Source organism: Jatropha curcas, chromosome 2, assembly GCF_041381405.1.
Source record: "Jatropha curcas cultivar XTBG-Jc1 chromosome 2, XTBG_Jcur_1.0, whole genome shotgun sequence".
In the NCBI taxonomy this organism is placed as follows: domain Eukaryota; kingdom Viridiplantae; phylum Streptophyta; class Magnoliopsida; order Malpighiales; family Euphorbiaceae; genus Jatropha; species Jatropha curcas.
This window is the reverse complement of record NC_143152.1, coordinates 31,537,520-31,559,908: the sequence shown is the minus strand read 5'-3', so window position 1 is coordinate 31,559,908 and position 22,389 is coordinate 31,537,520. Positions and strand designations below refer to the sequence as shown.

General features: G+C 34.9%; 4 protein-coding genes and 1 non-coding gene across 5 annotated transcripts; 3 read left to right on the top strand and 2 right to left on the bottom strand.

Annotated features, from left to right (window-relative positions):
* Positions 1 to 592: 592 nt before the first annotated feature.
* LOC119370970 (U1 spliceosomal RNA) lies at positions 593 to 754 on the top strand. Its single transcript, XR_005178527.1, has one exon. It is a non-coding gene; the product is annotated as a U1 spliceosomal RNA (small nuclear RNA).
* A 288-nt stretch (positions 755 to 1,042) lies between these two features.
* On the bottom strand, positions 1,043 to 5,051 carry LOC105647650 (cysteine synthase). Its single transcript, XM_012233818.4, has 11 exons — positions 4,900 to 5,051; positions 4,388 to 4,445; positions 4,179 to 4,288; positions 3,846 to 3,903; positions 3,348 to 3,611; positions 3,130 to 3,267; positions 2,995 to 3,046; positions 2,488 to 2,567; positions 1,996 to 2,055; positions 1,769 to 1,849; positions 1,043 to 1,442 (listed from the first exon to the last, which is right to left on the bottom strand). The coding sequence occupies exons 2-11, from the start codon at positions 4,427 to 4,429 to the stop codon at positions 1,350 to 1,352; spliced, it is 978 nt and encodes a 325-aa protein (XP_012089208.1). The 5' UTR covers positions 4,430 to 4,445; positions 4,900 to 5,051; the 3' UTR covers positions 1,043 to 1,349.
* Positions 5,052 to 6,486: 1,435 nt separating this feature from the next.
* On the top strand, positions 6,487 to 16,709 carry XRN4 (exoribonuclease 4). The gene is made up of 22 exons (XM_012233819.4): positions 6,487 to 6,853; positions 7,224 to 7,326; positions 7,401 to 7,477; positions 7,560 to 7,751; positions 7,915 to 8,034; positions 8,142 to 8,204; positions 8,303 to 8,449; positions 8,535 to 8,699; positions 8,894 to 8,971; positions 9,644 to 9,730; positions 9,954 to 10,034; positions 10,971 to 11,066; positions 12,195 to 12,265; positions 12,609 to 12,737; positions 12,848 to 12,924; positions 13,010 to 13,050; positions 13,147 to 13,221; positions 13,607 to 13,758; positions 13,866 to 13,970; positions 14,044 to 14,119; positions 14,544 to 14,626; positions 15,504 to 16,709. Exons 1-22 carry the CDS (start codon positions 6,647 to 6,649, stop codon positions 16,174 to 16,176), a joined length of 2,898 nt encoding a protein of 965 aa, XP_012089209.1. The 5' UTR covers positions 6,487 to 6,646; the 3' UTR covers positions 16,177 to 16,709.
* A 342-nt stretch (positions 16,710 to 17,051) lies between these two features.
* LOC105647652 (Rubredoxin-like superfamily protein) lies at positions 17,052 to 17,813 on the bottom strand. Its single transcript, XM_012233820.4, has one exon. The coding sequence runs from the start codon at positions 17,811 to 17,813 to the stop codon at positions 17,244 to 17,246; it is 570 nt and encodes a 189-aa protein (XP_012089210.1). The 3' UTR covers positions 17,052 to 17,243.
* A 625-nt stretch (positions 17,814 to 18,438) lies between these two features.
* Positions 18,439 to 19,989, top strand: LOC105647653 (DNA-binding storekeeper protein-related transcriptional regulator). The gene has a single exon (XM_012233821.4). The coding sequence runs from the start codon at positions 18,439 to 18,441 to the stop codon at positions 19,648 to 19,650; it is 1,212 nt and encodes a 403-aa protein (XP_012089211.1). The 3' UTR covers positions 19,651 to 19,989.
* The last annotated feature ends 2,400 nt before the right edge of the window (positions 19,990 to 22,389 follow it).

Here is a 22,389-nt window from a genome sequence, read left to right as displayed (position 1 = left end):
TCTTCTAATAATAATTTGCAAGAATAATAGTTTTGTACTATGGTAGTTGTCCAATTACAAAATAATAGTTTCGATTCTCGACATTGCATAATTCAAATATTTTATAAAAAGTTACTTTTTTTTTTTTGTACTATGGTAGTTTATGAAATAATAGCTCTGATTAAAAATATTATGATATATTTTCTAAAATGCGAAGCTGTTAATATTTCTTAAAATTAATTAATAGATGACGTTGTTAAGAAAGATTATGTAGAAATAAAAATAAATTTACATTGTTTCAATTCATACAATACTAATTTTTCCACTTGAAATTACTAATAATAAGTTCAAAGTAGCGTTTTTATGAAATTACAGTGTTATTAAATGGAAAATTTCACCTACAAAAACATATTTGGGGTTATACCATTGTAGCAGTTTATTAGGATAAGTTATGAATTATAATAGATGAAGCTAAATCAGCAGCAGCTGCGAAATAGACCAAGGAGCTTGGTTCGCTAATAAGTGAAAGAAGTCTTTTTGTCCCACATCGAATAGAGGGCAAAGATATAACGGACACGAGACTATAAAAGAGAAGCATATGAAACTGCAAAACATACTTACCTGGACGGGGTCAATGGGTGATCAACAAGGCCCATGGCCTAGGTCAGTGACCTCCATTGCACTTTGGAGGGGTGCTGGCCTAAGGTCTCCCCAAGTTGGGAGAGCCTACGTCATAATTTGTGGCAGTGGGGGCCTGCGTTCGCGCGGCCCCTACCCAATATAGTTTAAATTGCGTTATTTTGTACTTTTCATCGTTATGTACAATCATTTTTATTTAAATATATTAAAATAAAAACATCAATCAGTACCTTAAAATATCAATTGGTAGGATGAAATTATTCGGGATTATAATTATTTTATTTCTTGTGTGGATATTTATAAACAAGTTTAAAGTATCATGAGGGAGGCTAACGTTAATTTTTAGATTAGAAGTCTTGCCGTCGATAGCAATGAGATTGTCACATTTAAGCCCGTAGAAAAGGAACTAGAATCCAAACAAAAATCAGTACTAACTTCTTCTCTGTCTGATTGTATAAAATTTAATGCTAAGACAGCAAGACGTGAAGCTGAAGGTGTTAGTTTAAGGATAGCCCCTTGTTTCTCTGAAACAACCCTTGAAAATTTATTGCTCTCACAAGACACAACATAAACAGTTATTTAGTCACCTTACAAGCTTTCTTTCCAAAAAATACAAAGAACACAAATATCCCCCGCGTTATTTGCATCACATGCGATCAGGAAACCGTGAAGAAGTAAAATCATTGAAACCCCAGTTGGAATTGTTAATTGTACCCCATGGTTTGTCTACCTCAAGGCTCAAAAACCATACTCTCTGCTTCACGCTTCACAGATTCGAAAAGCACGGAGGATAAATAGCGCTCTCCGAAGCTGGGGAAGACCACCTGTTTTAACATTTACAAGGGACATAAGATGCAGCCACATGTTACATCGACAACAGAAGGTTGCTGCTTTGAAAATCACACGTACTTGACTTTTTTACTTTCAGTTTCAGTTTTTAATTGTTCAAGAATGTTTAAGATTAGGATTGCATGTTCATTAAATAAAAAAAACCAGAAAGATGCTAACGTAACTATAGCCAAACTAGAGTAATATTTTTGAACAAAATATTTTTCTTGTGCATCATAAGTTTTATAGGGATACCACTTAAATTTTAGCCTGTTATATGATGATATATCTACGCCAAAATAAATAATAAAATCAAACTTACAACAATGAGTTTTCCAGCATTTTCGGGCCTCTTTGCAATCCTAATTGCGGCGGCTGCAGCAGCACCAGAAGATATCCCTACCTGTAACACACAACGTCCCATCAAAAAGATCTCAGGCCAGTTGCATGCTCCAATATGTTGAGACTGAGGATAACTAAAGAAGAGAGTGCTACACAGATAATGAATCACCGTCAGAACATATAGTAATTAATTAACCACAATCTTACCAGCAAACCTTCTTTCAAGGCAAGAAGTTTAGCAGTTTCAATTGCTTCTTCACTCGATACCTGCCAAGTCATGCAAATGCTCAGTAGATTGTTGCATCTGAATAAAAATATTAGCTAGTAGCTCTTGCAAATGAATGGAGTGTGGACTAAATGCATGATTACAACCAAAATATTCTATTTGCTTTTACAAAAAATACAAAATACATGGTTCGAAAAGATGTGAAGAATCACAGCCTTTCACTTCTTTACAATTTCTAAGCGCAGGTTGTCTGGAAGTGCATAAGTATCACCAAAAAAGAATTGGGATAATACATGCACAACACTAGAAAATTCAAGGTCTCTTTTGTTTACATGTCCAGTATCATGTTTTCTCATTACATACTCCCATGCATAAATAGAATGAAAGATGGCAAAATTGTCATCTAAACAAACCACCTCCGAAAACCACATAATGACAGAAATAAAATCCCAATTAAAAGGATCGAGACTTACTTGAACAACTTCATCAAGTAGACTGACGTCCAAAACTCCAGGAATAAAGCCAGCACCAATTCCTTGGATCTTATGTGGGCCTTACATTAACATGATTTGATCAAGTTAGCAAATAAACAATATATGTGAATAACCTTTTAGTTCAACCAGAGAAGAATTTCACAAATGGCTAATCTGTATATGACAAATGTTACGCACAGTTTGAACACTAATCCCAAAGGAAAACAGAAATAAACAGTTTAGAAATTTCATTAACAAGTTCCTAAAGTTCAGATGTCATATAGGACATTGTAGAAATTCTATTGTTCTAATATTTAGTGTTGCCTGTTTCACTCACTGAGTAAAAAAAAAATGGTGTTTGATTTCAACAGTCTGGTCAGTTCATCCATCTTTTAATAAAATATCCAAACACTCTACCTTCTCAGTCCTCAACTACATTGAGGAGAGTTATATGCTTCCAAACAATTACTTTCTACATTATCTTTGTCAAAAAAATTATAGACTCACCTGGTTTCCCTCCAGACAACACAGCACTTTCAACTGGTTCTATACCATAGATCTGCATACAAAAAGAACAACAGCAAGATTTACAACCATTCCAATATTAGAACTTTCACAGTAAAAAAATACAAAGAAGCCAACCTTTATATCAGGGTTTTGCTCCTTGAGATATCTCCCTGCACCTGTAACTGTACCCCCAGTCCCAATCCCGGAAACAAGAGCATCAACTTTCCCACCTGAGCCTTTCCAGATCTCTGGTCCGGTGGTCTCATAGTGAATCTGTCAAGAAAACAAGAATCTGATTGTTGTCCTCTACAATCAGCAAGCCAATAATACACAAAATGTTAACAAAATGACACCTTTGGGTTGGCAGGATTCTCAAATTGCTGTAGGATATAAGCATTTGGTGTCTTTGCTAATATCTCTTCTGCCTTCTGAACAGCTCCTTTCATGCCCCTGGCTGGATCAGTCAGAACCAGCTCAGCTCCAAAAGCACGGAGAACCATTCTTCTTTCTAGACTCATTGAAGCAGGCATCGTAATTATGAGCTTGTAGCCCTTAGCAGCTGCCATGAATGCCAGCCCTATACCAGTATTGCCACTTGTGGGCTCGATGAGGACACTCTTCAGTGTTAAGAGAGAAAAGCGTGTAAATATCTAAGTTTCCTCTTCCATCTTATTTCTTCAGAATCAACAAAAACATTGTTTGTGATAAACAGAGAAAGAATATGCACTTTTTATGAGTTCAACTGATGACTGATGTTGACCAGTGATGCTGGAATTAAAAGGCTTAGCAACTATTATTTCCACAGGCGTGCAGTCTAGATTATCTTAGATATGGAAAATTAAATTACTAACCTCACCCGGCTTGATGAGGCCTTTCTCCTCAGCATCTGCAATCATACTGTATCCAATCCTACAAACAAGAGATGAATCAAAGACAAAACCCCATTAATAGCAATGTTTCAAAGAAAGGTCCCTTTTTTTTAATCCAAATCCAACAATGAAGATGATTAAAATCATATAAATCCAACAAACAGCACAAATTTCCATCTGAGATTAATTTTCAGATTTATGGAGAACAATAATTTAACCAATCTAACCAAGTACTGTTAAAAAGTTATGAAATTCAATAGGAAAGCAATAAATTCTGAAATTTCCAATCAAGAACAAGGGCAATGTAACAAATACCTATCTTTAACACTTGAGCAAGGTTCCATCATCTCCAGCTTGGCAGCGATACGAGCAACACAGCCATCCACAACATGGTTCAGATACACTAATGGCGTTTTACCAATGAGCTATTCAAGTCAACGTAAATGGACGCATAAGCTCTAGCTTAGATTTCTTATCACAACCCAGAAAGAAAAGAAATGAAAGTGGCAGTAAAGATAACTTACTTCAGTAACATCTTTGGCAATCGCACCCTTCTCCATAGCCATTTTTAAAATCAGATCACTGCACAAGCATTAAAAACACCGAGCGATCAACAAAAGCAAAGTTCCAATGGTGAATAAAAAATCTAATGAGACATAAGCAGATATTGCAAGCACTGAAAGTATTAAACAAAACCCAGTTGATTAAATTTGGAAATGATTTCCAGAAACTCAATTTTTCAATTGAGTAACTCGATTTTCAAAAATAGCCAAAAAAGAACTCGATAGTCAGCAAAATGGTGCAATAACCCGAGAAAGACAAAACAAAAAAAGGGGGGAAAAATAGACTGATTACTTAAGATTTTTAAACTATCCCATTAACACCACGAACTGATTAATTAACAAAAATTTCCAAAAAAAATAATTAACCCAATGAGAAAATGGGAAAAAAAAGAGTCAACCAACTGAGAAATTCTGGAAAAATGCAAAAGAATGAGGAAGATAACAATACTTGCAAAACATTGACAAGAACAAACCTTTATCTACGAAGAATAAACAACGAGGGCTGCTTCAGGCAAGAAAGAGAGATAATAGTGGAAATCCAAATAAATATGTCTTGGGGATTTCATTTTATATTATATTGTGATGATGCTGAGGAAGGTTTATCATTTCTTTCTCCGTCCACCTCACTTAATTATTTAATTGTTTTGTTTTATTTAACCATTAAATAAGGTACTAAAATTTAATTCAATAGTAAATATTGGAAACTTTTTTTTTTTTTGAAAGGTAAATATAGGAAACTAATTAGTAATTTTATATTAAACATGAAATATTAAATAGTTAAATAGTATAAAAAATTAATTCTAAAATGAAACTTTATAGATAAAATGACTAAATAATTTAATACGTTAATATATTTACTAAAAATAAGAGGATGAAATTATAAATATTATCAAATTTAAAAAATTAATAGTAATTTAGTAATTACACGTTTAAGATTACAAACCGATACTATATTAGAATTGAAATTCTCCTTTTTCGATATTAAAAAAAAAAAAAATGGTAATTATTGTTTCCACATTTTTCTATGCTTTTTGTTCGTGTTGGATTGTTCTACTGGTTTCCGGGTCAAATGTGACCCTCGGTGTGTGGGAGAGTCAAATATTGGAGAATGGCGCAAGTGGATGGGCCAACATGGGCTCTTTGACATCCATAATTAGGAGTTCAAATCGAAAAATCGATATAATTCAGCTGTTCGGTTTGGTTCTTTAAATATTTATCAATATTATTAGCTTTAGTTTTAAGTTTTAGGTATTTTTGATTTTAAATTTTTATTTTTCTAAATGAAATCAAATAAGAAATTTCATTAACCTTATGGTAATTATAAGTATTATAGTTATTGTTATTGATTTAATTGATTTTAAAACCAAAAATTTATAAATTTAAAAATAAAATTAGGCACGAGAATATATACTCATAAATCAAATCACTAATTTTAATCCATTGGTAGATTGGGAGCCTTCGCTCCCCATAATTAAAAAAATAATTATAGAGAAATTATATTAACTGCACAAATTATAAATAATTATAGCTGGCCTTTCAAAATTTAAAAAAATTTAATTTTTTCTGAACCTTATTTTCTAATTTCTCCTTCATAAGTAAGAGTAAAAAATTTAAATAGATTGTCATGTTAGAAAAATCAAACTTTATGTATGATTTGTGCTTTCAAATTATATTTGAAAGAGTTTAACTTCTTCTAATAAAACTGATGATAAACACTTTTTTTTTTTTATTAAAAGAAATACAAGTACTTATATTTTTAACTTTTAATTAACAAATATAAATGGAGATGATCTGATTTTGATATTTTAGTAAATAAGAAAAATATATTTAAACAAGATTATGCATTTTATCAATTTTTAAGTACATAAAGATATCATACAATTTATGAAAATAACAAATTAAGTTATTTTAAAAAAATAGTGATGCAATTGATTTTAATATAACGAAATAATTCTCTTCATAAGAAAAAATATATATAAAAAGGAATAATTAATTAATTATTACGATAAATTCAGATAGAGCACTAATACATTTTTCAACCCGTTCCTTCACGGTTTCACCAACCGAAAGGGCATTCTCGTCCATATAATTTTTCCACGTGCCAACGCCGCCTAACGCAGATCTCGAATTCTGTCTCGCTCGCTTCCTCTCCCATCTCCTTGACTTGACGAGATCGTTCCCCATCGAACCAGACTATACCAGACCAAACCAGGACCAGTCATGGGCGTGCCGGCGTTTTACAGGTGGCTCGCAGACCGGTATCCACTAGCCATTGTCGATGTAGTTGAAGAAGAACCTAAAGAAGATGCCAATGGCGTCTCTATCCCTATTGATGTCTCAAGACCTAACCCTAACGGCGTTGAGTTCGATAACTTGTATTTGGATATGAATGGTATAATTCATCCTTGTTTCCATCCAGAAGGGAAGGTAAGTTTGGAGATTAAAGCTTTGTTTACAGTTCTATTCTTACGTTGATTATATCTGTTTAAGTGGGATTTCTGAATTTAATTTGTAGTTTACTTGTTTTTTTTGGAAATTAGAGGAGGTTTAATTAGTATGTGCGTTTAGTTATTATAAATTCAATTGGATTTGCAGTTTACTTGGTGTTGCTTGTCATTTATGTGTGGCAAGAAGATGGTATAATGATGGAATGCATTTGCCAGAACTCTTTTTTTATCTTTCTGCTCCTCATAGGATGTTAAATAAATTGAGAGATGCATTTTTTAAATTGAACTAAATCTTTACAATGTTGTCACAAATGACAAAGATGATGATATGTTGCTCTCTATTCTTACAGCCTGCGCCTCCAACTTATGATGTTGTCTTCAAATCAATATTTGATTATATTGACCATATTTTCTCATTGGTTCGCCCGAGGAAGCTTCTATACTTAGCAATTGGTAAATTTCATTATGAATTTGTTTCATTTTTATTTTCATTGCATTGGACGGAAAATGACCTTTGATTTTTGTAGATGGGGTTGCACCTAGAGCTAAAATGAATCAGCAACGGTCTCGACGCTTTAGAGCGGCAAAAGATGCTGCTGAAGCAGTAAGATCTCTCTCATGGTAGTTTAAGCGGCTAATTTTGAAGTTGGAACTTACTGTACTGCCTCTCATTTCTGATGTCATAGGAAGCTGAGGAAGAAAGATTGAGAAAAGAATTTGAGGCGGAGGGGAAGCTCTTATCTGCTAAAGAAAAACCTGAAACATCTGACTCTAATGTCATCACTCCTGGCACTCAATTTATGGCAGTGCTATCAGCTGCACTTCAATATTATATTCAGATGAGATTAAACCACAACCCAGGCTGGCGGTATACGAAGGTTTGATTGTGTTACCCTTTCCCTCAATTAGTCCCTTCTAAGATCGGATCATTCCTTGCCTGTGGAGTAATCCCTTCTGTATTTTTTTCATACACGTCTGGCTTTCAGGATACTTTCTGTCTCTAAATTTATTTACGGGGCTGCATTGGGTGATTATTTGAAGGTTATTCTTTCTGATGCGAATGTTCCTGGTGAGGGAGAGCACAAAATCATGACATATATAAGATTACAACGTAATATTCCCGGTTTCAATCCAAACACACGGCATTGTCTATATGGTCTGGTGAGTTTTTTTTATTAAATAATTATTTTTGATTTTTATTGTTCGTGCTTTTTTTTGGTGTTGTTTAAAATTGTTCTTAATTAAAACATTTTCTTTATAATCATCAGGATGCAGATTTGATTATGCTGTCTTTAGCAACACATGAAATTCATTTTTCAATATTGAGAGAGGTCAGTGCTCATGTCTCTATAAACAAATATAATTCATGGTTCTACCTTACTTATTCTGCATGGTTGACATTAAAATATTTGTTTTCTTCACTGCACAGATGGTCACGTTTCCTGGGCAACAAGAGAAGTGTTTTAGCTGTGGTCAAACTGGCCATCTTGCAGCTGAGTGTCATGCTAAGCAAGGAGATAATGCTTTGGATTGGAATGTAGTGGATGATAGCCCAATTCACAAGAAGAAATATCAGGTTGGTAAAGAGATACCTAATTTCAAATGTTTTTCCGACCTTTTACTTCTCCTAGTATGATGAAATTGATTCACTTTTTTGACAGTTCCTTAACATCTGGGTGTTGCGAGAGTATTTGCAATATGAGTTGGCAATTCCAAGTCCTCCATTTGAGATAAACTTTGAACGGATAGTGGATGACTTTGTGTTTATGTGTTTCTTTGTTGGCAATGACTTTCTTCCCCACATGCCAACGTTGGAAATCAGGGAGGTGTGTTAGCAGTTAAGAGTTGTTACTCTATGAATTTCAATGAATTTTGGCTTCAAAGCTGCAATTGAAACTTTATTTTATTTTATGATACTATAGTATTGTTTTACATATGATTGTTATGGAATTTGTTCCTTCTGCAAACTGTTCCTTTTATTTTATATTTAAAATGCTTATTATGGAGTTCTTTGCTTCAGGGTGCTATAAATTTGTTGATGCATGTATACAGAAAAGAGTTCTCTGCGATGGGTGGTTATCTTACTGATGCGGGTGAGGTAATTTATTTATATCTTTTAGAATGTTATCTATGAAACTTGTATATGCTTCATATGCATTTTTGTTGATAAGCAATCTGTGGTTCCCCCCTTTTGAAAATTGTTAAAAATAGGTATGATTTTTTAATGGCATTTTCATAGTTTTTTTTCCCCTCATCATTTTACAAGATCAGACTCACACAAAATGAATTACTGAAGATGTTCATGCTACACTGTTAGTGCAGCTGCTTGAAATTCATTCCTTTTTTGATTTGCATAAATGCCTGCATATGACAATGATGAGTATCATTTTTCCTACATACTACTGAACCAGTTGGAGCTTGACTTGGTTCAGTCTGCAACTTTTATTTTATGTGGCCTTGACAACAATCCCTCAGTTTTCTAAAGGTGAGCTGAAAATAGCGTTTATTGAGGGCTCTTCTACTTTGGTGCTAAGCTTTCTAATACATAGTGGCTTGTCCGTTTCATTGGTACTCATGAAAACTTGTACTAAGAAATATTTCTGCCTTCTTAATTGTAAGACAGTTGAGATTTCTGATTTCTGATGCTGTTATGCTGCTCCAATTCTGTGGTTGATACTTTCGGTGCTATAACTTTGAGCATATGGTTTTAGGTTGGGACTATTAATCTGTTTAAATCAATAAGATAATGTCAATTAGTCTATATGCACAGGTTAATCTAGATAAGGTAGAACATTTTATCCAGTCAGTTGCGATTTATGAAGAACAAATCTTTCAGAAAAGGACTCGTATACAGCAGGTGAGTTCCTTTTAATATGTTTTGATTTCATTTACTTTTAAGAAACTCTTATGTACTTGGCCAAAAAAAAGAAGACACTTTGTTAAATTTTCATACTTCAATCAAAATTTGAACTCTGTTTTCTTATTTGTTATATATGTATTTTATTCCTTTCTGGCTCTTTTCTCTCCTCATTCTAAATAAATCTTTGTTTACTATATTTGTGCTGACTGTTTATTTTCAGGCATTGGAAAATTATGAGGAGATGAAAATCAAAGCAAGAAAGGAGTCCTCTGAAGAGATACCAGCACCAGTTGCAGATAAGGTCTGTGAAAATGATAAATTTTGCATTAAATAACAGAGGATTGAAATGGAATGAACTATTAATTCTGATTTTTAAGCAGATGTAATTATTCAGGGTTCTAGATCAAACAGGAAGCTTGATCAAATCTATTGCTTGCTGTTTTTCCATTTCTTTTCGTTTATACAAGTCACAACCCAAGCATATTTGTTTCTCATAATATAATTCTTATTGTTAATGTTCTAACTGTTAAATCTGAATAAATATGGAGTCCCTTGTTTAATGTGATGAAGACTGTTTAATATTTTGGTAGATAACTATTTCAAGTGATCCAAATGAATAGCTCCTTCCATAGCAGGAGTTCCTTCATTAGAAATACTCAGTAGTAAGTAGCATTTTCAAACTCTTGCAGTTCTTAAGAGCCTCTTCAACTATTGTTTTGAAAATGAGTGAGGCCAATGTATATCGTTGTAATTCCACTTTGCACAGTTATAAATTAACTGGGTGGTTGACAGAATCTCATTCAAGTCCCCTAGATTTGCTGTCTTCAAATAACTTGGAAATGCTGGTTTTCTTCTTAAGCCCATCAATTGCTTTGAAAGCTTTTACTCCTTTGTTTACAGCAGTTTCTAGCATTTCCTGCAATAGACTTGCATTTTATTTATATTCAACTTTGTTAATGATGTTATCTTGATGGTGAATATGCTATTCTGTTTATTCTTCACCATCCATCCAAGTGATGTTTCTGAATGTGTTAATGTAGTTTGATTCATTAATTTTGAGTGTTTTGTATTAATTAGCGTTTTGATATATGTTTCATGAGATTAAGTGATCCTAAATCAGGTGGGCCAGCTAAGGACTAGGTCAGCCCATCTGAAGGCCAATCTTTTTTCAGTTAGGTGTCATGTAGCTGTCTTGCATTTATATTATTTTGAATTTGTTTCAAATTTCTTGTTTCAGGTTAAATTAGGGGAACCTGGTTACAAAGAAAGATATTATGCTGAGAAATTTGAGTTATCAAAGCCAGATGAAATTGATAGAGTTAGAGAAGATGTTGTAAGTTACATCTCTTCTCTGACATGAAATGATTGCCTTTGGTAGTTATCTGCTGCTTCTGTTGGACTTGAGTAATTGTCCCTATCCAGTTGATTTGACAAATCTCTGCCTTCCCTGGACCCCCCAACAAAAAAGAAGAAAAATTGCACTTCATTACATGCGGCTGATGTTTGTGTGAATAATGTTATTATCTGGAATAATCATGTATACATGTAGACCATCTTGAAAAACTGACTAATTGTAAACTACCTGGTGGTGGCAAAGATGCATTTTATGTTGGCATATGATGGGGAGCCAACTTAACGGAAGAAAAAGCTTGGAGAACTTTCCCTCAAGCTGCCCTCAGGGTGTCGTTAATGTTACTGTATTATCTACCAGCGTTCCTTCTACATGTTCACAATCTTATCTTTGCATTTCTTTTTGAAACATTTTGTTTTCATATACTACTATTCAACAATTTTTAACTCTACACTTCATTTGGAATGTGCTAAATTGTTCGTTCCTCTGCATGTTAGCTTTTGAAGTATGAATCCTTTTTTGGATTTTTCAAAATTAATAATAGTAGTAAACTGAATAAAGTGAGATTACAGTTCCGGTATCAGTATAAAACCACTAGCTGGTTTTTGGGCCTAAAGAAAGTCTGTTTCACTTCTATCTGTTCCTGTTATTGCCTCCCGTAATCATGGCAGTTGAAAATTTATTACATGATTGTCATTTATGTTTTTTGAATTCAAATAGATTAGAAATTCTGATTCTACACCTTATTTGACGGACAATACTTTCAGGATCAAGTATTGCATAATCAGTTTCTATTCATTTCTGGTTATGCTTTGCTGTTCCAATTGATTCTTATGGATCTTACATCTTAGCGAATCCAAACACAATTGTGTTTTTGGTGGATGTGACCACATATATGAATGTCTCGTTAACGAGATAGGTAATTGACTAATTGGTAGAAAAACAAAAAATTTTGGGCAGAGAGCTGTGTGATTGTTGGTTTGTGGAATGCCAAATGTTTAGTTATGTGAATAATGTTGACTTCTAGTTCTTCTCTACTTTAATTGGTTTTTGCTATGGCCAATTAAGCACTGGTGCAATATGAGAAACAACATTAACTGTTTGGTGCAGATTTTGAACTACGTGGAGGGTTTGTGTTGGGTCTGCCACTATTACTACCAGGGTGTTCGCTCTTGGCGATGGTCAGTTTTAGTTGAGACTTCATACTTCTTTTTTTCCTGCTATTTCACGTGCTGTTAAAATAATCTCACTAAGTCTAGGTAAGTACATGCACGAAGACATGCATATATGCATGTGTAAATTCTCTCAATCCATATGGTTGGTTTTTGGAGCATCATAAACAAAAGAGAAGGTTTAAATCTACATTTTTCTTTGAGAAACATTGTCCTTTCTTTATGTGACCTACTCAACTTGTGGATTTGCATTTATGTGCCCATTGCATGAGGTGCCCAAATTAAATTTCAGCCACTTTGTTAGCTCATGTGGCATTGTTCTTGGTCAGTTAACATCATATTTTTGTTTCAGGTTTTATCCGTACCATTATGCTCCATTTGCCTCTGATCTCAAGGGCCTTACTGACCTGGAAATAACTTTCTTTCCGGGAGAGCCGTTTAAACCCTTTGATCAGCTAATGGGAACCCTACCAGCTGCCAGGTCTTCTTTTTCCGCTTGAATTATTATTGCTATTTTTTTCCTGAAACAAAACAGAATATTCTGCTTTTTTCCCCCTTTTGTACTGACTGGCATTGTTTGGCATGTTACAGTTCTAATGCTTTGCCGGAAGAATACAGGAAATTGATGACTGATCCATCATCACCAATATATAAATTTTTCCCCTCAGGTAAAGTTGATTGATGATATCAACAATAACGTTATAGAAATCTTCATTATGTTTGTGAGATGACTTGGTCTCTTTATGTGGCCAGATTTTGAGATTGACATGAATGGCAAACGCTTTTCTTGGCAGGTTTATTCTTATCTACTATGCATTGTTATGAATATGTTATTTTTTATCTTCTCTCAACTGACAAAAGTTGTATTGTATTTGTTTCTTGGAAGCCAGGGTGTTGCCAAATTGCCATTCATTGATGAGCGGAAATTACTTTCCCAGACCAAGAAACTAGAAAGCTCTTTAACGGTCTGAATTTTGTTATTCTAAAGTATTATTCATTGGTTTAATTTATGCCTCCTTATTTGCCCGGCAATATTTTTTGAAGCTTCACGTACTTTATCTTTCTTGCCTTTAAGCAGAGACTTTTACTTGATATATTCAAAAAAGCTAAGTTTTTGAAAAAGAAGATTAGCAAAAATCTGCAATGATGTCCAAGGGGCCAAGTTTTGGTGTTAGAGAAAAATTTAAATGCTCCATTTAAATTGGTGGACAAAACCTATGGGTAGCACAGGTTTTATTGATATAGATTCTTGGATGTAACAAATGAACTTGGATGTTTGAGTTGAAAAGAAATTGTAGTGAATACTCCTGGCTCAAAGATATTGCTAAATTTCAGTCTTCTAAGTTGCAGGAAGAAGAGAGAGTCCGAAATAGCAAGATGCATGATTTGCTATATGTCCATCTTGCTCATCCTCTGGCGGCAAAAATCACAGCATACTATCAGGCTAACATTTTGTTACGCCCTTTTGAAAGATTTTGTTGGGAAATAGACACAAATGCCAGGTTAGGGGATGCCCATAATAACTAGTCTTTGAGTTAATACATTTAGAGATCACTTTGATAGTAAATTTTTACTTCTAGTAATCTCATCAGTTGCCGACATGTTGCAGTTCTGGGATGAATGGATATCTTTGGTTAGACGAGAGGAATGTCTGGAGAAGTGTGGTCCCTTCCCCTGTCAATGGGCTGCCAGACATAGTGCATAACCAAGTTTTGTAAGTTCCCCTTCACCATGTTTTGTGAAGCTAATGAAACTTTTTTGTCATGCTGACCAATGTTTCTTTGCAGAAACATCACATATCTTGCTCCTAAAGATCATATACACATCCCTGAACTTCCCAGTGGCGTGGTCATGCCTGAAAAGGTGCGTGAAATGTTTTATTTAGGGGCAGGAGAAGTCAAGGATAAGATAGTTCTTTCAACTGAATTTGTAGTGCTTAGCCAGAAATTGTCTTTTAATGCCAGAATTGTTGGAACATTAAACTGGAGACAATCCTTATGTGCATCCCTAAAAGATGATAAAAATAGTGTTTCATGTTAAAACTATCCTTTCATTGAACCTTAATTGCATGTTTATAACATAATAGTTCGGCATTAAACTGGAGGCATTTGTCATGCCCCAAGTTACTGAAGCTGTTGTTGCTCCCTGCATATGGGAGCAAGTACCATATGAAATTGTAAGGATGCATACAGTACTTCCATAACGGGCATTGTTAGCATCAACATCATTTGGTGATTCATTTGACAAATGTTTGTTTTTGGTCTCTGATGAGTTGTTAATATTGCAGATCTTGAAACCTTTAGATGTTAAGCCATTCCCCACATTATGGCATGAAGATAATAGTGGTCGGCGCTACCAAGGTCGAGACAGGTAAAAAATGTATTGCCATAATTTGAAATGATAGATTTTACATGAGCATTCACTGCCTGGGTATTTTAGAACAAAATCAGCTAAAATCCCTCATTGGATGCGTGGACGGGTGGGTGGAAGGTGATTGACTGGAATTATGTTGTGTAGTTCATTATCTGAACTGAACTTGACTCAAAACCTAACTCAAACTTTATCAAAGCCGTGTTTTTCAAATTTGACCTTGATTCAACTGAATGTGCAAGGTATTTGAGATTGACTTGATAATTTTTAAGAAGAACTTGAGTAAAACTTCTTACTAGTTTAGAATTAGAAATTAAATAAAGTGAGTGAAGTAAGTTCTAATTGAACTTTCTTTTGATATAGGTAAGAATAAGGTGGTAATATCACATTTTAGTTTTTAAATATTGTAAATAGTGTAACAACTGAGAACTAAGCCTCAATCCCAAACTAGCTGGAGTGTGCAAATAGTATATATGTAAAAATTAGGGCGGACTATAAATAGCATATAGTGTGTGTATATATATATATATATATATATATATATATATATATATATTAGAAACTACCGTTTCTTGACATTAGTGCGGATTTAGCTTTGAACAGAGCAGAATGGAGACAAGTGGATTAATATAGCTGACTCCAATTAGTTTGGGTTAAGGCTTAGTTGTTTTTATTGTAATATATACATAAAATCATATGAAAGGTTAAATATTTGATAGGCTTATGAGTTCTTTGGATCAAGTAAGTTTTGTTGTTACTTGACTTTAGTTAAAGCTGAGTTGAATTTGTATGTGTTGCAAGTCGATTGTCTAATGAATCAGTTAATGATGGGGATGCTTAGTTATTGTATCTTCTTAAGTATGTGTCTGTTTCACAGGCCGCAAGTACCTGGAGCAATAGCAGGTCCTTTATTGGGAGAGGCAGCTCACCGTCTTGTAAAGACCACGCTTAATATCAGATCAGGTGGTTCATCTTCTAGATTTTCTGAGCAAGTGCCATATCGTAATATCCCTGGAAATCATACGTTCAACAGAACTAGGCCAGCTGGACATTATTCTGGTCAAGAAAAGGGCTACATTGATGACCCGAACTTTTATTATGGGCATCACAATAACCAGCAAGGCCTAATAAGTAATACTAGATTTCCTCCATTGTCAAATGGTGTGACAGGGAATCGGAACAACTTTAGGAATCAGGAGAGAGCACAATACCCTGAACAGTACCGAGACTTGAGGACTGGAATATCTGCATTGACTGTAGAAGAAAATAATAGAAGGCCACCTGTAGTTGTGATGCAGCGCATGCCAACATCAGGATATGGATCAAATTTGCCCAACCAGTTCGAGCAGAACTTGGGTCCACTTCCATCACCACCCACTAATTGGATTGGTAAGGGAGCAGGAGACGCTGATATGTACTTTCGACAAGAAGCAGTGCAAAGGAGTGCTAATGAGAAGCAAGTGAAGCAGGTTTATCAGATTAAGACACGGGCAGCACAAGAAACATCACATCTAGTCACTCGAGAAGCATCTGATCTAAACCAGCAATAACATTATGGAGATTGAACTTCGGATCATTTCTGCCAAAAAGGTGTTCCCATAGAGCAGTAATGATATCTCCATCTAATGGCAAGGTTACCAATTGCAGGGCACTGAGTAGGAAGCTATCCTGCTATGAATGTGGCAGTGCCCTTCATTGTCATTGTCCTTTTATTTTGGCACAAAATTGTGAATATCTGGTGCAGGAATCTCTTGAAAATTATTTTCGATTTGGAAGGGGGGACAGCATACAGCTTTCCAATTGCGAGGACTAATTGCAGGTCATCTTTCTGATTTTCTTGCCGGGTTTTTCGGGGAAACTGTATAATCAACATATTTGGCTGTAATCCAGTATAGTGAGGACATAGGAGACTACCACCCGTGATGGAGAAGAATCATTAGTGATGTTGATTTGTTGTATGTTATGTCATAGAGATGTAATTATATGAGATCACATATTTGTACTCAGCTTATTTTTCAGTGATGAATTTCATTTCCCTGTTTCAGTAATTATAAAGGAAGATACTCTATTACGATGGCCTTAATGATGCTGTGTTTTGTATTTTGACAATTTTCTTCTCTACTATATTTTATAATAACTAAAATAAAGTGATACAAACTGAACTGAAAATACTTGGAAATTTCTATTAGGAGTTTTCAGGTTCAAATCGTATATGAGATGGTAAAGATTTATATGAGAAGAGAAGACTTACAGTCCATTGTGAGTTTTTAAATTCTGATGCAAAGGTGCATCATCCTCCAGTTTTCCTAATATGCCCAATTCCGAATCAAGAATTATATACGAATGCTGGGACTTCGAAGTTTGAAGGAACTTTGCGATGTCGAAAATCCACAAGTATTCGTCCAGCTAAAGTTGCAAAATAGAATAGTACTGGAACAATTCGTAACTCAATTGCCCATTGAATTGAAGAGTTTTATTAACAAACTAGTATTCTATAACACGATATAACTCTATTTTCAAGTATCACAAAAAAACTACACATCATGATACGATAAGCACAAAAATTGATATAAAAAAGGGCAAAGCTACAAAAAACCATTTTTGAAAATACCTTCTACTATTGCAGAAAATACCCTGACAAGAACAGAGCAAAGAACAACAACAAACTCCCATATATCAAAGCAGCTTTTTGACCAGAAGTGAGTGAATTTCCTCCAAGCCCAAATTGTTGGTTCTGTGCAAAACCAGCTATCTCCACACTCTTACTCTCAAAGAAACTCTTTGCAGCCCCACAAGTAGGACATCTCCAATCCTCAGGTAACTTATCAAATTGCAAGCCTGGTGGAATTGGATATGATGGGTCACCAACTGCTTCATCATACTTATAACCACATGACCTGCATTCGTAAATTCCAGTATTCAAAACTGCAAATTTCTCCTCCAGTCTCCTTTTATCAAATTTGGGTTCCTCTTCTTGAGGTGGTGATTCCAATGGCGTTGGAATACTCTGTTGATTTGAAGTGGGTCGTTTGTCTTCTTTAGAGACATCAATTGAGCGAATAGTGAAATGCGTTTGCGTTTTTGGGGTTTTATAAAGAGAGAGAAATGATGATTTGGAGAAATGGGTATTGGGTCTTGGATGAGAAAGGTGAAAAGAGAAGGTGGGTCTTGTAGTTGCAGAAGCCATTACTCGATGAATTTTTTTCAGGATTTAACGGCTTCTTCTGTTTTTAACTTCTTTTGCTGTATTAGTGATACGCTAAGAACATAAAATTCAAATGAGAAGTGCTTTTAAGCTGTGTTTGTGGTGATGATGAGTTTCTGGGTGGAGGAGAAATGAAGAGAATCCATTGAAGAGCATATACTGTTTGTGAAAGGGTGGGGGTGGATAAGGTAAGGAAATGCCAAAGATTGCATATCTATTTTGATTATGGGCTGGTTTTTTATTTTGGGCTTGGGTTTTTTAAGCCCAATAATGAACCTAATGAATTCATTTTTTTAATTAATTAATAATTATAGTATTAACTACTTAAGTTATATAAACACGCGCCAGAGTAAGAGCGTGGGTCTGAGCAGTTTCCCAACAAAACTCTTGGCCACCAAAAACCAGGCAGGCGGGCAAACCCACCCTTCGCCAAGTCCAACACAACACGCAAGGAAAAGGAGACCAACGAATCCTCGTGAACCCCTAACCCACCCGTCCTAACCTTAGCCCTTTAGCCCTCTCCCACCCAAAATTAACCGCCTTCTCTCTCCCTCTCTCTCTCTCTCTCTCTCTCTCTGACTTTTTTTTTTCCTTTCTTCCTCGTGTTATGGCATCCGGCCAGGACGACACCGTTTTTGACCACGACCTCGACGACGACGACGAATCCTCTCAGTCTCAAGATGACGACGACGATCTTGAAAACGACATGGTCGAAAACGATGATGTTCTAGCCGACGAGGAGGACGAAGAAGACCTCAACTCTGTTTCTCCTTCCACTTCTTCTCCTGCCGCCGTTCCTGTCGCCGTCCCCTCCGCCTCTGTCGTCACCATCGCTGTCCCTAACGGCTCTGACCCTCCCACTGGGTCGATGGATTCTGCACCTGATCCTAAGCGTCAACGCGTTGAAACGACGCTGGTTATTCAGCGGCCTGAAGAGAAAAAGCCGCAACCGCAGCAAATAGATGAATCAAGACGGCTTTTTCAACGGTTATGGACGGACGAAGATGAAATCGAGCTTCTCCAAGGGTTCCTTGATTATACGACGCAACGAGGAACCAATCACCACGACACCGCTTTGTTCTACGACCAAATCAAGTCAAAGCTCCAGCTTGATTTCAACAAGAACCAACTGGTTGAGAAATTACGCCGTTTGAAGAAGAAGTACCGTAACGTTCTCACCAAAATCAGCTCAGGTAAAGACTTCTCTTTCAAGAGCCCTCATGATCAGGCAACTTTTGAGATTTCGCGTAAGATCTGGAGCGCTACTGGTAAAATCGGTGTTGAAGATGGAAATTTAGATGATGAAGATGGAAACCCTAACCCTAACCTCCCTAATTTCAACGATGGTGAAATTAAAATTGAGGATCAAAAGTCCACGCCTAGGTCACGGAAAAGATCGCGTCCGCGGCCATCTACTGCTGCTGCAGCTGCTGCTGCCAGTGTTAAAGTTGAAGATAAACGCTTGCCAAACGAGGCATTTGTGACTAATGTTGACAATAACAATACCAATAACATCATTCATAATACTAATAATGTGAATGTTTCGAGTTTAATTGAAGAGACCATGAGGAGTTGCTTGTCCCCCTTGTTTAAGGAGTTAATGAGCAACTTAATGGTTGCAGGGCCATGTAGTGGGAGGGGAATTGGAGGATTGGCAATGAATGCCATGCCATTGAGTTTTGGAGGAGGAGAAATGATGATGGATGAGAAGTGGAGGAAGCAGCAGATATTGGAGTTGGAGGTCTACTCCAAACGATTGGAGTTGGTTCAGGACCAAATTAGATCACAATTAGAGGAGTTGCGGTCCATGGGTCGATAGTCATGACAGAATTTTGGAGTAAGTTTTTATCTCACAAAAATGTTTCCTTTGGTCATTCTGGGTAGGGGTTAACTGCAAATTTTTTTTTTTTTTTTTTTAATTTTTCTTTTTCTTTGAGGGTGGGTCCGGATGGGATCTTGTTGTTATCTTTGGTCCTTTTTCTTTTCTTTTTTTTTTTTTTTGGTTATTTGATATAACAGTTGTTGAATAATTGTTTTACTAATTTATTTATCAGTGAATAGTTTGTTCTACTTGTAGATTTGGCTTGATGCATAGATTGAAGTGACTCTTAGAATAAAGAAACAGCTTTTATCTTAATACAAGCTTTTTATTTTTTTATTTTGAAGCATTTATTTCATCTCAATATCATGTTTTTCTTTTTTGTTTTTGGGATCGCTTTCCTGTACTTGATTAAGAAAAAGTTTCCATCTTTAATTTAAATTTTATTGGTTTAAAGTTTCACGAGTTCATTAGTAGCAACGTGAATGGCATCAGTTCACTTATCATGGACGTATGGAACTTGTTGGTGATTAACCTGAGAAGAGTGGATGTTATTTATTTATTTATTTTATTATACCGGCTTAATGTGGTTGTAAACAGACAACCTGAGCCTGCAATAAGAAATTGGAAAGGGAGTTAATTGGGCGGCATGAGTTAGCGGGTCATATAGAAAAGCACCTTTTGGCTTCTTTTCTGGCTGCACTCTCCTTCATTGTCTGTGTTTTTTAGGTCCTTGTGATCTTGTTAAAATAGCAAGTGGAGGTTCTGGGTTAGGTGAGTTGGGTTATTGAACTGCAAATTCCAAATTTGCTGGGCTGTGTTCTTCAGTGCATATTCTCGCTGATCATTTGTAAGATTTGGACAGAAGCATGTGCTTGTTATTTATCATATGCAAATTCTTTACTGATAAATCTCTTGGGTCATGGCTAGGTTTTGAATCTAAATCATCTCTCATCTCTCCTTTTGACCCTTTATGTAGCTTAGTCTGGCACATAATTTGGATTTTGCTAGACTAGAACTTGTATTTTTCATGTTGGCCTGCTACGTCTTATGCTTTGTAATATCTCATGTTATTTTTGTTGCTTCTACCTTCGGCTCTTTGGCCCTATCTTTGATATGCAGAACTTACCTTGCGTAAGATAAATTTGTGATTTTTTTGGGAATGGAATTAGACACATGATGTGGGAGTTAAATTCAAAAGTCTGACTGTTTTGAAGATAGAAACAGAACCTATGTATGTGTTATCAGTGCTGGCTTTTGTAAGCTGAGTTCTGAGCATGGTCTCTAACTCGCTCGCGGAATCGTACAGGAAGTTATTTTCAGGCATTTGGGTAAAAAATATGATAAAGTTACTGTCTCGCATGGATCCCAGAATCAGTGCTATCAATCAAAGGATACTATGAAATTTTGCTCATTGTTTATAAGCTACCAAATGGAAACTGGGGTGTGTGAACTTCAAGTTCAAGTCCCAAGATAAGCAGACTCTTGGAATGAAACAAATGACCTTCGGAATTCGGACCAGAAAGGTGAAATCTGAACTGAGCTATGTATGATTCATGATGTTGAAGTAGATGAAAGAAGGGTGCAGTAAATCACTTTTGATATTTGTGAATAAGATTGAGGTACTCTCCTGATGGAACTTGGAGGAATGCATGAATTCATTTTCTTACGACTCGTTGAATACTCTTACAAGATTACATTTGTTAAACATTTTAATTAAAAAATTATTTTATTAAATATTTGAATTTCTAGACAGTTAAAAGAAATGTAAAATTCACAAATTATTTTAATTATAAATCAAAATAATATTTTGCGTCTCTTAAAATTGTTGCGTGGAAAGAGGTAACAAAAAATTATAATATTAGAGATATGAGCCAATCAATTGGAAATCATTATATCCACATAGTTGGGAATGGGATGATTTCTAGATAAATTTAGTTTTTAAACTTGAAAATTCTTCAAATATTTGGATGATAATTAAGTAGCCACCATATGAAATTCAAAATTGAGAGATCTTATCAATAAAAATCACCACATGGAATCTAATGTTTGATGATATCTTTTTTTTTTTTTTTTTTTTTTTTTTTTTTTGTGTTACGAATATGATTAATAAAAATGTTTAAAAGAGATTCACCCCAAAGAATCTTATTAGGGGCTATTGTAGTTGCAGCATTTAATTCCATGGTTGAAAAGAATGCTGTCTTAACAAACACCAGAAGTCAACTATAGTTAACATCTAAATTGCTGTCTTTAAGTATATAAATATTAATTAAATTATAATTTAATCTAATTAAAGTTAAGTCTATATATCACTTAGTTAAAAATTCAAGTTAAATATATAATTCGCCAGTAGTTATTGTATTTTTTTAATAATTCGTAATTTCTATAAAGCTTTAGTTCTAATTTTTACCATCATAAAACTGTTTATGTATATTGGTGAATTTTTAATAATTAAACTGAATTATTTATATCAATATTTTATTTGTTATAAAAATTAGATATCCTTTATTCTAAAAAAAATATAATGCGTTGATATAAAAAAATAAAACTATTTATAGGTGAACCAATATCACAATGTTATGTAATAAAAATAATTAAATGATTAATTAACAGTGGGTCAATCATCTATTTCCCTATTCAATAATAGAAATTTCGTAAATTCTTAAATTTTTTATAGAAAAGACTGACCCGGATGTGGAGAGTAGATGCTGAAATGGCATAATCTCAATGGATTATACA